The sequence below is a fragment of the Cyprinodon variegatus genome, unplaced genomic scaffold (genome assembly GCF_000732505.1).
Source record: "Cyprinodon variegatus isolate N-32 unplaced genomic scaffold, C_variegatus-1.0 Scaffold393, whole genome shotgun sequence".
Lineage (NCBI taxonomy): Eukaryota > Metazoa > Chordata > Actinopteri > Cyprinodontiformes > Cyprinodontidae > Cyprinodon > Cyprinodon variegatus.
Genome location: NW_015150846.1, coordinates 98,719 through 110,975, shown reverse-complemented (window position 1 = coordinate 110,975; position 12,257 = coordinate 98,719). Strand labels below are relative to the sequence as shown.

At 39.6% G+C, this 12,257-nt stretch overlaps 1 protein-coding gene across 1 annotated transcript; it reads right to left on the bottom strand.

Annotated features, from left to right (window-relative positions):
- Positions 1-52: 52 nt before the first annotated feature.
- On the bottom strand, positions 53-12,055 carry LOC107092739 (histone-lysine N-methyltransferase SETD1B-A-like). The gene is made up of 16 exons (XM_015387371.1): positions 11,846-12,055; positions 11,619-11,723; positions 10,535-10,805; positions 10,335-10,447; positions 9,255-10,241; positions 6,848-7,531; positions 6,644-6,760; positions 6,497-6,557; positions 6,223-6,410; positions 4,320-4,905; positions 3,212-4,210; positions 1,949-2,103; positions 1,751-1,876; positions 821-940; positions 491-628; positions 53-374 (listed from the first exon to the last, which is right to left on the bottom strand). Exons 1-16 carry the CDS (start codon positions 12,023-12,025, stop codon positions 201-203), a joined length of 5,004 nt encoding a protein of 1,667 aa, XP_015242857.1. The 5' UTR covers positions 12,026-12,055; the 3' UTR covers positions 53-200.
- Positions 12,056-12,257: the final 202 nt, after the last annotated feature.

Here is a 12,257-nt window from a genome sequence, read left to right as displayed (position 1 = left end):
AGATAAGCTTCTCCGAGCCGGCACAGACAAATCAATGTCCGAACAGTTTTTCTTTGTTTTTCCATTGTCTAAAGAGATTTTTAAGTCATATTTCACTGTACGAACTCAAACTGTCTGCAGCTTTTATAGCAATTTTGAGTTGTAAACATGATCCAGATAGGGAGCATTAAAGGCCACAGAGGATTTCAGCTAATAAGAGATCAGTTCAGGGATCCTCTGCAGGTATCCGCTCCACACAGACAAGGAATCTTTGTTTCCTCGATGGGAAACTTGTAGTCGTAGGTGATTTCTTCATCGACGCCTATCGGCTGCCGGGAGTAAATCACTATCTTCTTCTGAGACTCCACTGTGATGACCTTTGCGTAACAGTTAGGCTGAAAGATAAAAAAAAAAATCCAGCAAGAGAAATGCTTAAATTCATAGTAAAATAAAGAGGGTTTTAATGCTGATAGGTTGTGTTCAGAATGAAAGAGTCTAGGTTTGTACTCACGTTGCAGCTGTGGTTGATAAACCTGGCTAAGTTTCCACATTTTGTGGCATCAATGATGGTGTCCTGATCAACACGGAATAAATAGCTGCTTCCGATGCCCTCCTCTTCATATCTCTGCTCTCTCATGTCTGCAATGACCTACAGATAAAGAGCGTTTGTAGTGAAAGAGCGGAGTTTGTCACTCCTGCTATATTCAGTCTTCAGGAAACTACCAAGAACAACCACAGGCTGCCTTAGGAACAACTTAGAGAAACATTCCTTGGGGATTATTTTTCTAAATCCTATCTGTGGTATTTTTTTGAGAGTTGAATTTATCTCGGATAGTTTTACCTGTCTGACGAGCTGTCCCACATACTCAATCACCATCTCATCTGCTGCTATGGGCTCCAAGGCAAACAGGCCCCACTCATGGATCAGACTCCGACTGAAATAAATCTTCTTCTTTCGAAACTGATGGGAGATATGAAACGATTGAAGCTTTATTTACAGATACCGGCTGGGTTCGATAAGATCAGATTTTGTGTGTTTGCATTATCTGATGTAACAAAGAGAAACAGACTCAAAGTAAAACATTGAAATAGAGTTTAAAGACAAATAATGATGATGTTCTCCTGAGGTTTCAAGCTGGTGTAATACAGTAATGAGGGAACTCAACACAGGAAGTTTAGTCTGAATCTATGTCCGTCTTCTCAAAAAGCAATAACCTTCAATTTCTAAAGGATATTTAACACGACATTATAAATTAGGGGTGTGAGATGAGGCTCAAAAACGTATCCCGACGCTGGCCTTTCATTTCAGACGATATGGATTATTATTGATTAATGTTTTGTTTACCTACTTGAAATAAGGACCAGGGAGAAAAGACTGAATTTACATTAACTCTATCTTAATGTAACCTTTAACCTGCAGCACTACTATCAACCTTGGTTAGTTTGAATATGGGAGGTTGCAAGGCTAAATCATCTCCTTTGTCTATATCCCTCAGAATACCATGTGGTTCTCAATCGGAGCTCAAAGGAATTATTGAGAATTTTATTCAACATGTTTTCTGCTGATATTGATCAGATATCTATTGCATTATATATAAATATTGATTTATTACCCAGCCCTATTTTAAACAAATAATCAAATGAACAAAACACCATAATTAAAATGAGAAGTTGTAAAAAGATCTATGTTTAAGAAATCCTTATAAATAAAAATTTTTTTAACAATTGAAAAGATGAATGCTAATTTCCACCAGTTAAAAACTTTGTTTACCTTAAGCTGGTTAAATTTAACCAGGTCACTGTCACAGCTGAACGAGGACAGCAGGCGGCGCTGTTCGGACCTGAAGTCAGATCCAGAACGAAGTGATGTGGGATGCTGGACAGGGATACATAAGCCCTGGAAAAACACACATTTGATCAAATAAACTCTACATTAGGCTCTAAGCATTTACTATATTCCCCTCAGTACCCGAGTCCCTGTAGGGTGAAGATCAGCAGGCTTTGCACCAATGAGGTACTTTATTTTATCCTTCCTGCTAATTTTGTAGAAACCTTCACTGCGAGCAGAACCCGTCCTGTGGACAGGCTGGTTTTCTTCACTGCCCTCTGCTGGGATCTTAGTCAGTAAACAGGAGTTAAGGAGGAAGGTAACAGATTGTGACACAAATATAAAGAATGTGAACACAAGGAGCATCAAAAAATATTCCTTTTTGATACCATGCTAAATATATTTTAAGCATTTGCAACAAAAAAAAAAGAATTTAAGAAAATATTTTTCAATACCGCAGTGGATTTAAGAGGTGTTTATAACCCTTCATTATTTTTAGACTTTTTTTAACTTCACATCAATAAAGATTTTACATATTTGCAATAATATTTCCAGCTTTGGATCACTGGAACTAAGTAAAGAAATGTGTACAGAAAGCAAATTATGCTTAATAATTCTGAATAATATCTTAGAAAAAAATAAAACACATAAATGACTCATCCACAGGTGTGAATACATTTATTTAACAATTTTTTGGTTTTTGCTGGAGCTGAAACTGTAACGCTACGTCTATGGCTTTCAACATCTTTAGCTCATTTATTTTTTTGCTAAATTGCTCAACCTCACTCAGGCTGCAAACATAGCATCCCTGAGCTTCCGTTTTAAAATGTCACAGACAATGAACCAGATTTAAGTCTGGACTTTGACTCTAAAATATGATTATTCCAATATAGCTCTGGCTGCTTGTCAGGAATCTTTTTCTCCCTCCATAGTATTACCTTCCATCCCAGTCTCAACATCAGTGTGTTATACATTTTTGAGAAGTAATTAGTTAAATAACTCTGTTACTATGTAATGCCATTACCCCCAAACACTGACCATTTGTATATATCTACCTAAGTAATAATTTTTTTAATCATCTAAACAATGCATTCACGATCCAGCAGAATGCACTATTTTTGCTTTTTACTTGGATTTATCACTTTACTTGGATTTTCACTTTATTTGGATTTAGTTTTTACATATGCATAGATATACGTACATATATATATATATACAGAAGAGCTATATGTGTATATATTTTATCTCTTTTTATTCTTATTTTTTTATCTTTATTATATTGTATAGTTGGATGTGTGTATATATTATATAAAACTGTAACTGGAGCGTGTAACAAAAGTAATTTCCCTCTGGGATTATTAAAGTATTTCTGATTCTGATTCTGAATAGAGAATAAAAGGATATGAGGATGAGGGCTCCAGACAGTTTCACTCAGCCACACGGCACCGTTATCCTGCTCTTGTAGCCTTTCATAGACACTCTGAAGATGTCTGGCATCCTCTTCATCCAAACCCTCTTTCCAGATATTATGAAGGATATTAAACTCCTCACATGACGAACGCCTCCTGAGAAAGTGCTGCTGAAAGGAACACGACCAGTTCACTCCTTTTAATAATCTTCGATGAAGGTGGGCCCTCTTTCTGCGCTTCAGGCTCCTCCTCAGTTTTTTCCTCCATATAACTTTGTCCTCGTTATAAAGTCCAGGCGTGTTCTCAAGTCCCTGCAAAGGTTTCATTCTCACACCTGAACTTATGCTTTCATCGTTTCCATCTGCGAAGCCAAATGAAGATTCAGAGAGACTGGATGGAGAGGACAATGGGATGGGAGAAACACTAAGAGGGCTGTCATGCAGCAGAGGTAGAGGAGGGAGCGTTTCTGTTTTCCTCTTATGGACTACATCTCTTCGAGGTAAGAAAATGTCTCTTCCCGGCGTTTTAGGGGGGGTGATATACGGATTGCTTGAAAGTGGTAGAACATCTGGGGGACTGCACAGAGGGGAAAACACTGTGTTTCCTTCAAACGTTTCTGCTATGTGACCAGCCGTTGCTGGAACGGAGCTGTGAAGATTCCATACGCCGCTTTCCTCCCTCCCTGGAGTTTTGGGTTTCTCCTCGTACGGGTAGGAGGTGGGTAGGAAATCAGAGGTAGCCACAAAAACATTGCTACTTGCAGGGGAGAGGGAAATGATTTCATGGGCTTCGTCTGAGTCTATATTCACCAGTCCAGCAACAATCCCCTTCCCTGGTGTGGGTGGTCTCTCCTCCTCATCCAGAGCTGGAGATGCTGGTTTGCTTTTTATCAGATTGTCAGGGTCACTGTCCACCAAGCTGCCAGTGGGGGTGAGAGGCCTCAGGTTGTCTAGGATCTCCAGAGACTCTGTGCTCCATCCAGGACCAGACTCCACTGGTTAATAAAACATAAAAAAATTACTTATTCATTTTAATAGTTATTATGGAGAAATTACTAAACTTCTGATAAAAAAATTGACCTGAAATCACAAAGAAAGAATTACCTTCCAGTCCTAAAGGTGAAATGAGCTCTATGTCTGGAGGTTCTTGGTGCTGAAGATCCACACCACTGCTGTCTTTGAGGCAGCCTGTATAGTTCTCCTCTTCTTCATCCGCATGGAAGGACTCTAAAGCCTCCTCCAAGTCTAGATCCAGCTTAGCTCCAGGAGTTAGAGGAGCAGTGGGGGTCCCACTGAGCTCTGGCTCCAGTGAGTCTTCATCAGACGATATCACTATGCATTCTTCCCTGCTGTTATCCTCCTCCTCCATGTCCTCATGTTCAGAGCTGAGGTCAGAAAACGAGTCATCAAACCTCTCTGAGGAAAACGAGTCAGAGGAGTCCGATGAGTAATCACTTTCTTCTGAGGTGCTGTTCACTGGTAATCTGTCTGCAGGGAAATAAAGATAAAGTATTATATATCGACTAGTTATTCTGACATTTTCTGCGATGCAGCCCTTAAACATACCACTTTTTAGGCACCGATCTTCATCTCTAGCTAGACAGACAGCAGGATCCTCTTCAGACCTTTCCAGTTCTGACGTCTTTTCTTTACATCCCTGGTCAACATCCTCTTCATCATCTCTGTCAGACTAATGAAAGCATCCCCTTTAATGCCTCCTCACAAAATTAAAACTTGACAGTTCATGATACACACATTGATATACATTAATTTCTATTGTAGATAGATTATAACACAAGATGCACCTGTTATGAATCCAGTTTGTGTGGGTTGTGTTTTTGTTGTTTTCCCTTCACCACCAGGTGGCGCCTGGTTCTCATTGGCCCTTTCACACACCTGTGGATGGTTTTCTCATTACCTGAGCACTCTTAAGCTGCTGACTGCCACTACCTCAACGCCAGAGTGTTTGCCATTTTTGGGTACTCTAGCCAAGCTGAGTTTTGCTGAGTCAATCTGAGTTTTTGTCAACCTGAGTCTTTATCCTGTGGTTTTTGTCTTTGCCTCTCGGCAGGAAGTCATCCTGCAAACCGGATGTTTTGGACCTTCTCCCTCTGGAAGTATCGTCTAAGTTTCAAACTGAGCTGGGGATTTAAAGTGGAGGTTTGGATCTACTTTTACCCAAAGGATTGTTTGAGCTTCACACTGAGCAGGGGATTCATCTCCACAAGATCCGTTCAAGTACCGAAGGAAATCTAAGTGGCAGTCAGCTCCTCCGTTCCTCAAGGAAACAACTTAACCTGGGTAAACCCTGTCCGCCCTCCATCTAGTAAACCAATTTCTGGAACAACCTGCACCGACTGGATTCGAAGAAAGACAGCTTTTCTGGAAACTTGAGTCCTGTTGCCTTTACTCCCTTTTGCAAATCGAAGCTCAAATTTCCCACTGAGCCCGAACTAACCACAGGAACTTCCCCTTCTTTTTTCAGTCCTGGTTCGCCAGTGTTCAGAGCAGCACTGGACCCATCTCTACCAGTTCTCAATAAACCTGTTAAACCTTCCCCTGGTATCTCTGATTGGTTTTCTGCATGTGGGTCAGATCTTTGAATAAAATCATGACAGCACCAATCAAAGTTTTGAATTTGGATTCTGATCAGTTTTTTGATTAATTCAATTTGATTTCCCTTTATGAGGGATAATCTAAGGGGACATGATTCTGTTTTTTTGGGTTTTTTTTTGCCTTCTTGCAGAGACAGTTCATTTGTACAGATGAGTGAATTCCATATTTTCTGAGAGTTCAACCTCTATCTGGGACCTGTTTTGGATTTTGTTACTATTTTCTGATCAATTAACTCGCTACCATTAATAGAGTTTACTAATCTATTGATTTCGCAACCCTTAACCCACCAGCATCACCGATTGGCTGTTTCCTCCCATCAAAGTCTCAGTGCAACTCCAGTTATAATAAATGAATGTTATTGTGCTGCAATAACAAGTTTACAAGCATTTACCATAATCTGAGGATCCTCCGCAGGCTTGATAACATCTATTTGCTCTGATGTCTGGTTGCTATCATGATGTGTTTTGTCTTCTTCTTCGTCTTCATCATCACTGTCCAGCTCTAAGGGTCTAGCGTGTCTTCGTTTGGCTCCCTCAGCTGCAGATTTCTCAATGTTATCCTCCTGCTGCAACTTTAAAGCTGAATGGAAGATTTGGAAGCATTTCTGTTAAAGGATTTTTTTAAGGCCTGCTATAAAATATAAAAATATAAAAACTAAACCTTACCACAGCTTTCATGAGCGGAATTTGAGTTGTTTTCTATTTCTTCTGATCGTTTTCGTTTTACCTGTATGGAAAGAGTGTTTTAGAATCAATAATTCAGTCACTGTGCAGACGGAAACCTGTGTGTCGAATATTAGAGGCATATTTTACTCTGAACGATGGCAGAGCCGGCTTTTTCCCCCTCTCACTAATACCGCTGTGAAGATTCGTTTGTGTTTTCCTTCCATCAACAGCTGGAGCTCCACTTTTCAATGGAGAAACTTGCATCTTGAACAAGGAAATAAACAACCTTCATGTTGAAAAAATATGCTTTGATGAAACAAAATAAAAAGAACTTGAAAACAACAAACTAACCTTTTTCTTTTCTTGGCAGTCCCACCAGTCCTCAAACGCCTTAAAAGCCACTCCTTCAATCGCTCTTCGCATGATGTCTTTCCGAATGACAGATTTCAACTCCTCCATAAGAATTTCTAAAACCTTTTCCACGGTTACCTTATAGCGCTTTTCCTGAACAGGAGTGAAGTTTGGTGGCGGCACAAAGGGATTAAAGGAGGGAAAAGGCGGGACGAGCCAGGGCGGGCGAGGGAATGGGAAAGATGCACTGCCATGCCGTGGAGGTTCCCCTCTGAGTAAAGGTGGTGCAGCTACAGGATATATGGGTAAAGGAGGAGGAACAGGTAGTGACCCAGGTAAAGGTGGAGGAGGTACCAAGAAAGTTGGTGGGGGAGGAAGGGAGGGAGGAGGTGGGATAGGGGGAGGTGGGATGGGGATACCCCGAGGTGGGATCCAGCCTGGAGGAGGGATGGGGATGGTGCCATTCGGCAGGCGGGGAGGGACAGGAGGAATAGGTGGAAGGAAAGGGGGGGTCGGAAAAGAGGCTTGTGGAGGATGAGAACATCTGACTGGAGCTGGAGGAGGAGCTATGGGAATGTTGGTGTACATGGCAGAGGTAGATGGAGATTTAGGAAGTGATGATCTGTCTTCTACAAGCGGCAGACATCCACACCTGGTTGTATTTGAGTCCACGGCATAATGTTCCTAAAATAAAACAAGCAATGTAAACATTCTAAACTTTATTTTATCAGTTTGCAGCAGACTAACATTGTGATAAAGAAAAGAAAAAGTAATATCTGCTCTACATCAGCATTCAGTCCCATTTACTGAGACATCCAATGCAATAATCTGTGTTCAGCAGAAATGGCTTCCAGCTCTGACTAAAAAAATTAGAGAACAAACAGCATCATAAACAGGTTTGATTAAACCACCGAACAGAAAAAACATGTCAGGGAAAAAGTTGGAGGGAAGTACAAAATATTGAAAACTTTGGAGATAGAGGGCTCTGTTCAATCAATTGTCTGAAAATGAATATGGGAACAGGTATGGCATGTGGTAACTGTGGAGGCGCTGCACAAATCCATAAATATGGCCTTTATGGAAGAGGGTAAAACAAATAATAATAATAAAAATAGAACATCTGAAGTCCCTCTTAAATTTTTCCAAAAGACTAATTATGTTTGACAAACCTCCTGGGAAAGTCAGCTGCAGGCTCTACATGAGCCTGATTAATAAACCTGCTATCAAAACAAACTCTCATGAGGCCATGGCAAACATGTGGGAGGTGCTGCAGTGATTAGATCCATCCTTCCTGAGCCCCATCCACACTACAAAACATGGTGCTGACAGCATCATGCTGTGGGAATTATTTTCTCTAGCACTGGTCAATGGAAGGAAATGTTGCAGGGTGTTTGCCTATTAAACAGAACAGGTCATAAAAATAGAACCAGAAAGCCAACATTATGGCCTAGAATCCTGTAAAAAAAAAATTCAATAAATGAAAGGCAAAGTTTAAAGCGATAGATTTCTTTAAGCTCTTTAAGGAAAAGACAAAAAGAGTAAACTAAACTTTGGTTTCTAGAAGCATTAGAGTGATAAACAGGCTCCAAAAAGACTTGCATTGCAAAAATCATCTAAAAATGTGAAAAAATGTCTTAAATTAAGTGTATTTACCATTAATTTGAGTAGGTAAATAAGATAATTTGCCAATTGAAGGAGTATTTTTAGTCTTAAAATAAGATAATTAAATAATATGCACCTGAAATAAGACAATGTAATTGTTTTTTCTTATTTTCAATGTAAATTGTCTTGTTCCATTTGCAAAGTGTCTCAATTACCTCGTCAATTCAAGAAAAAATGCACTTATTGCAAGAAAAAATGACTTATTTAGATTTCAATTTTTTGTAGTGTGAGAAGTCACATAAACACAGTGAAAGTTTTTTTTTTTTTTACTATTTTCAGGGGCCCTTAATCCAAATGCATGGAAGACTTTTAGGATTTTAATAAAAAAAAAAAAAATACAAATAAACATAAGTATATTTGTCTTTTCTTCCAGCTAACCATTATGGACTAGTTAGTGTTGGTTTTATGCATATTTATCCCACTGAAACAATTTGGCACATCTGGTAATCTGATATTTGTGATTTGGTGTGTTCTCCATTGTTTTTTTCTTTTTAAAGATTTAGATTTATGTCCAGCAGGAATTAAATGAATTAAAATGTCATGTTATCCTATTTAAGAATACTGCATCAAAATAGATGGTTTTGACTCATGTGGTATTGTTTTCTTTTTAAGTCTAACTACACATAAAATCTAACAACATATATAACTGTTTGGGAGTTGTGAATTGTGAACCAGATCAAAGAGAATAAAAATATTTGAAGGACGTCATATTGACAACGCTAAAGCAAGAAATTACAAAATGTACCTTTGAGGAAGAAATCCACTGCGTTATGTTGACATCTTCCTCATGTGTTTGATGCACTCTGCTTTCTGAATGTTCCAGCTCAGAGGATGTGGGAGACTGGGAGTTTGCTTTAAGAAACAAAACAGCTTGATTAGTTTCATCCTCCTCGTTTTCGGGGAGCGATGAACTGAAATCCTTTGGACGGCGATGGCCGCTGGTAAAGGATTCACTAGGTGATGGGGAGCAAGAAGGGGAATCATCTGAGAGAGGAACCTTAGGAGTGTATTGAGGTGAAGAAGGGCTGTCTGGAGAGTCTCCTTCAGGCTTTTGAGTTTTGCATTTAAAATATAAACTTTCAGAAATCTGACTGTTTATCAGCAGACGTTCAATGCGCGAGTCCAAACTCCCCACCTCTGGGTGACCCTCATTGCTGACGTGTCGACCATCAGCTGTGAAACTATTGCTGTGGACATCGACAGGGTCACGGGTGTGAGGTGAAGTCACAGAAGAAGAGCTACCCATGTCTGCAGACTCCTGAAAGGGGGAAACGGGACTACAGGAAGGCTCCTTGTAGGCAGAGTATCTGGTGTTGTGGCTCCACATTGTGAGCTGCTGGTTACTGATTTGTTGCTGATTTAAAGTTGGATTCAGAAGGGGGAGGTGGTTAGACTTTAAAATGAAACTGACATTTGAAGCTGGGTTAGATACCCTCTGATGCTTCGCCTGTTTTTGACGACAGAGCGCTCGTCTTAAATGTTTGTGAAGGCTGAAGCTAGATGGCTCCCCCTGGAGGACAGGCGTCGCCTGAAGGCTGGAGTAGCAGGAGTCCTGGGAGAGAGGAGTCGCAGAAAAGGAGGGAGTCCGGGGGGTTCCCTGAGATTGTGGTGTTAGGCCAAAGCTGCAAGGAGTGTCTTGCCAAATGCTGGAGTAGGCTGTGTCCAAGGAGAGGGGTGTAGCAATGCTGGTAGGACTGGAGGCAGCTCCTAACTGTTGAGCAGCAGCGCTGGGCTGAGTGAAAAACAACAACATGAAAAGAAAAGATTTTTCACTATCTGATCTGAAATTTCAGGATCAGTGTTGAAAGGATGCTTTAATGTTTACCACCAGGGTGTCGACTAAGCTTTGAAGAACGCGCTCACTGCTCCCCAATGGTAACGTCCAGGGAGTATACAGGCCGTTAAGCAACAGCTGAAGATATTTCGTTCTTTTCTGACCTGAGAAGATTCATCTGAGAATTAGTCACTTAATCAAAAACAAATGTGGCGACTGAAAACTGATTAAAAAAAAAAATCCAATTTTACCTTTGGGATCTATTTCCACATGTATAATATTTCCCATCACGGATGTTTGATGAAGGTGCTCCATTGCGTTCTTTGCTGCTCTCACCGAGTCAAAGATGACCTTCGCAACTCCCAGGTGTTTCTTGTTGTTTGGATTGTAAAATATTTCCACTTCTTCCACTTTACCATATTTCTGGCACATATTGGTGAGAAATGTTTCTCTCACATTATCATTTAACCTGCAAAATGTCAATTCCTTGGGAGGGACAGGCCCGATATACCACTCATCAATCTGGAAAGAAACACATTTAATTATTATTTTTTTATTTGCACCACTGTAAAGTTATACCTTTAATAACTGTTTAATTTGTCTATGATTCAAAAATATATATTTATTGATCTGTAACAAAAAGTTTAAGGAAGTTAATTTCAAAAAAGTCATTAATTGTAAGCTATAATTTGCAAAGCCCATAGACGGACATTGAAGGAGGAAAAAAGAAAGAAACCTTTATTTGAAAACCAGATATTTACAAGAGCACCTTGCGTTAAAACTCAGTCTAACAAGTGTTGTTTTGAAACAATATAAATGTAACTTCTGGCAAATAGCGCAGCAATGTCCCAATATGACAGGAAGGAATTTACACTTCAATAAATGCAGTTAGTTAGACAGTGTGTTGGAGAAATGCACTGGTGTGTTTTATTAGAAAGGTCAGTGTATACTTATTCAGTTATTCAGAATTTTTTTTTCATTTGAAACCAAAAATGAAAGAGTTTTATTTATTTATTTACTTATCTTGATTCTATACTAAGAATTAGAGACTTACTTGTGATTTGGGAGGTAATGACTTGGTGCCTCCTCTAGGGGGCGTAAGTAATTATCTAGTACCCACAACAGTTATTATTTATCTATTTATTAATTTTTTGCTTATGTCCTGATAGGGGCTGATAAATACAAAATTAGGATAAACATATGCTTAAATCTTTCTATTAAAAGACCAAAATCCTTTAATTGTTTGCAGAAAACTGCTGATAAACATCCATGTTTGTCATTTCAACTAACTGATTTGCTCCTGACTGCAAGTTTGATGGTGATCATAAAAAGTACCTTGAATTTAGGAAGCAGTAGATCAGTTATGTTGTGTTTACTCCACAGACGGCAGACTCTGGGATCTCTGACGGTCTCCACAGGAAAAAGACCTAAATCCTCAACCTTACAAAGAAAACACGTTGTAATTACAATGGAGGATTAAAAAAAAAAGATTTTCACATTTTAATCAGAAATTTAACAGCTAAGGAGGAGGGTAGGAGTATTAATAGGATATCATTACTCACGGGGATGTTGAAATGTTGTCCATCAAAGCGGCAGACTTTGTATAATCCTTTAGTAATTGCAGGGTCTATGATCAATTTGCAACTTTTCCAGTCCAGAGGAGGTGTATCTGTCTCTAAATCTTGGTTTTCGCTTTCCATTACATTAAACAAAACCTGTAAAAACGTCCAAATCAATCCCATATGGTGTCATTTTGTACCACGGTCAATGGAAGCTAGCAGAAATGAGTCCTCCAGCTGAGGTTAACACACCCCAACAGGTGATGGAGAGCATCACCTGTGTCCTTATCCGAAACGTAAAGATACCTACCTAAATACCCGAACCAGTGTCTAATCGAACACTTCTTGTCTCGCTTACTTTCACCGAAGTTCTCCCTTTTGATCAGTCAACATTGTTGCAAAGCTGTTGAGTTTC

Coding starts and splice junctions, on each gene's coding strand:
- LOC107092739 (XM_015387371.1), bottom strand. CDS start 12,025: ATGGGATTGATTTGGACGTTTTTACAGGTTTTGTTTAATGTAATGGAA. Junction 10,448..10,534: donor TGTGGAAATAGATCCCAAAG/GTAAAATTGGAT, acceptor GAATCTTCTCAG/GTCAGAAAAGAACGAAATAT. Junction 4,906..6,222: donor CGGAGGATCCTCAGATTATG/GTAAATGCTTGT, acceptor TGCTTTCATTAG/TCTGACAGAGATGATGAAGA.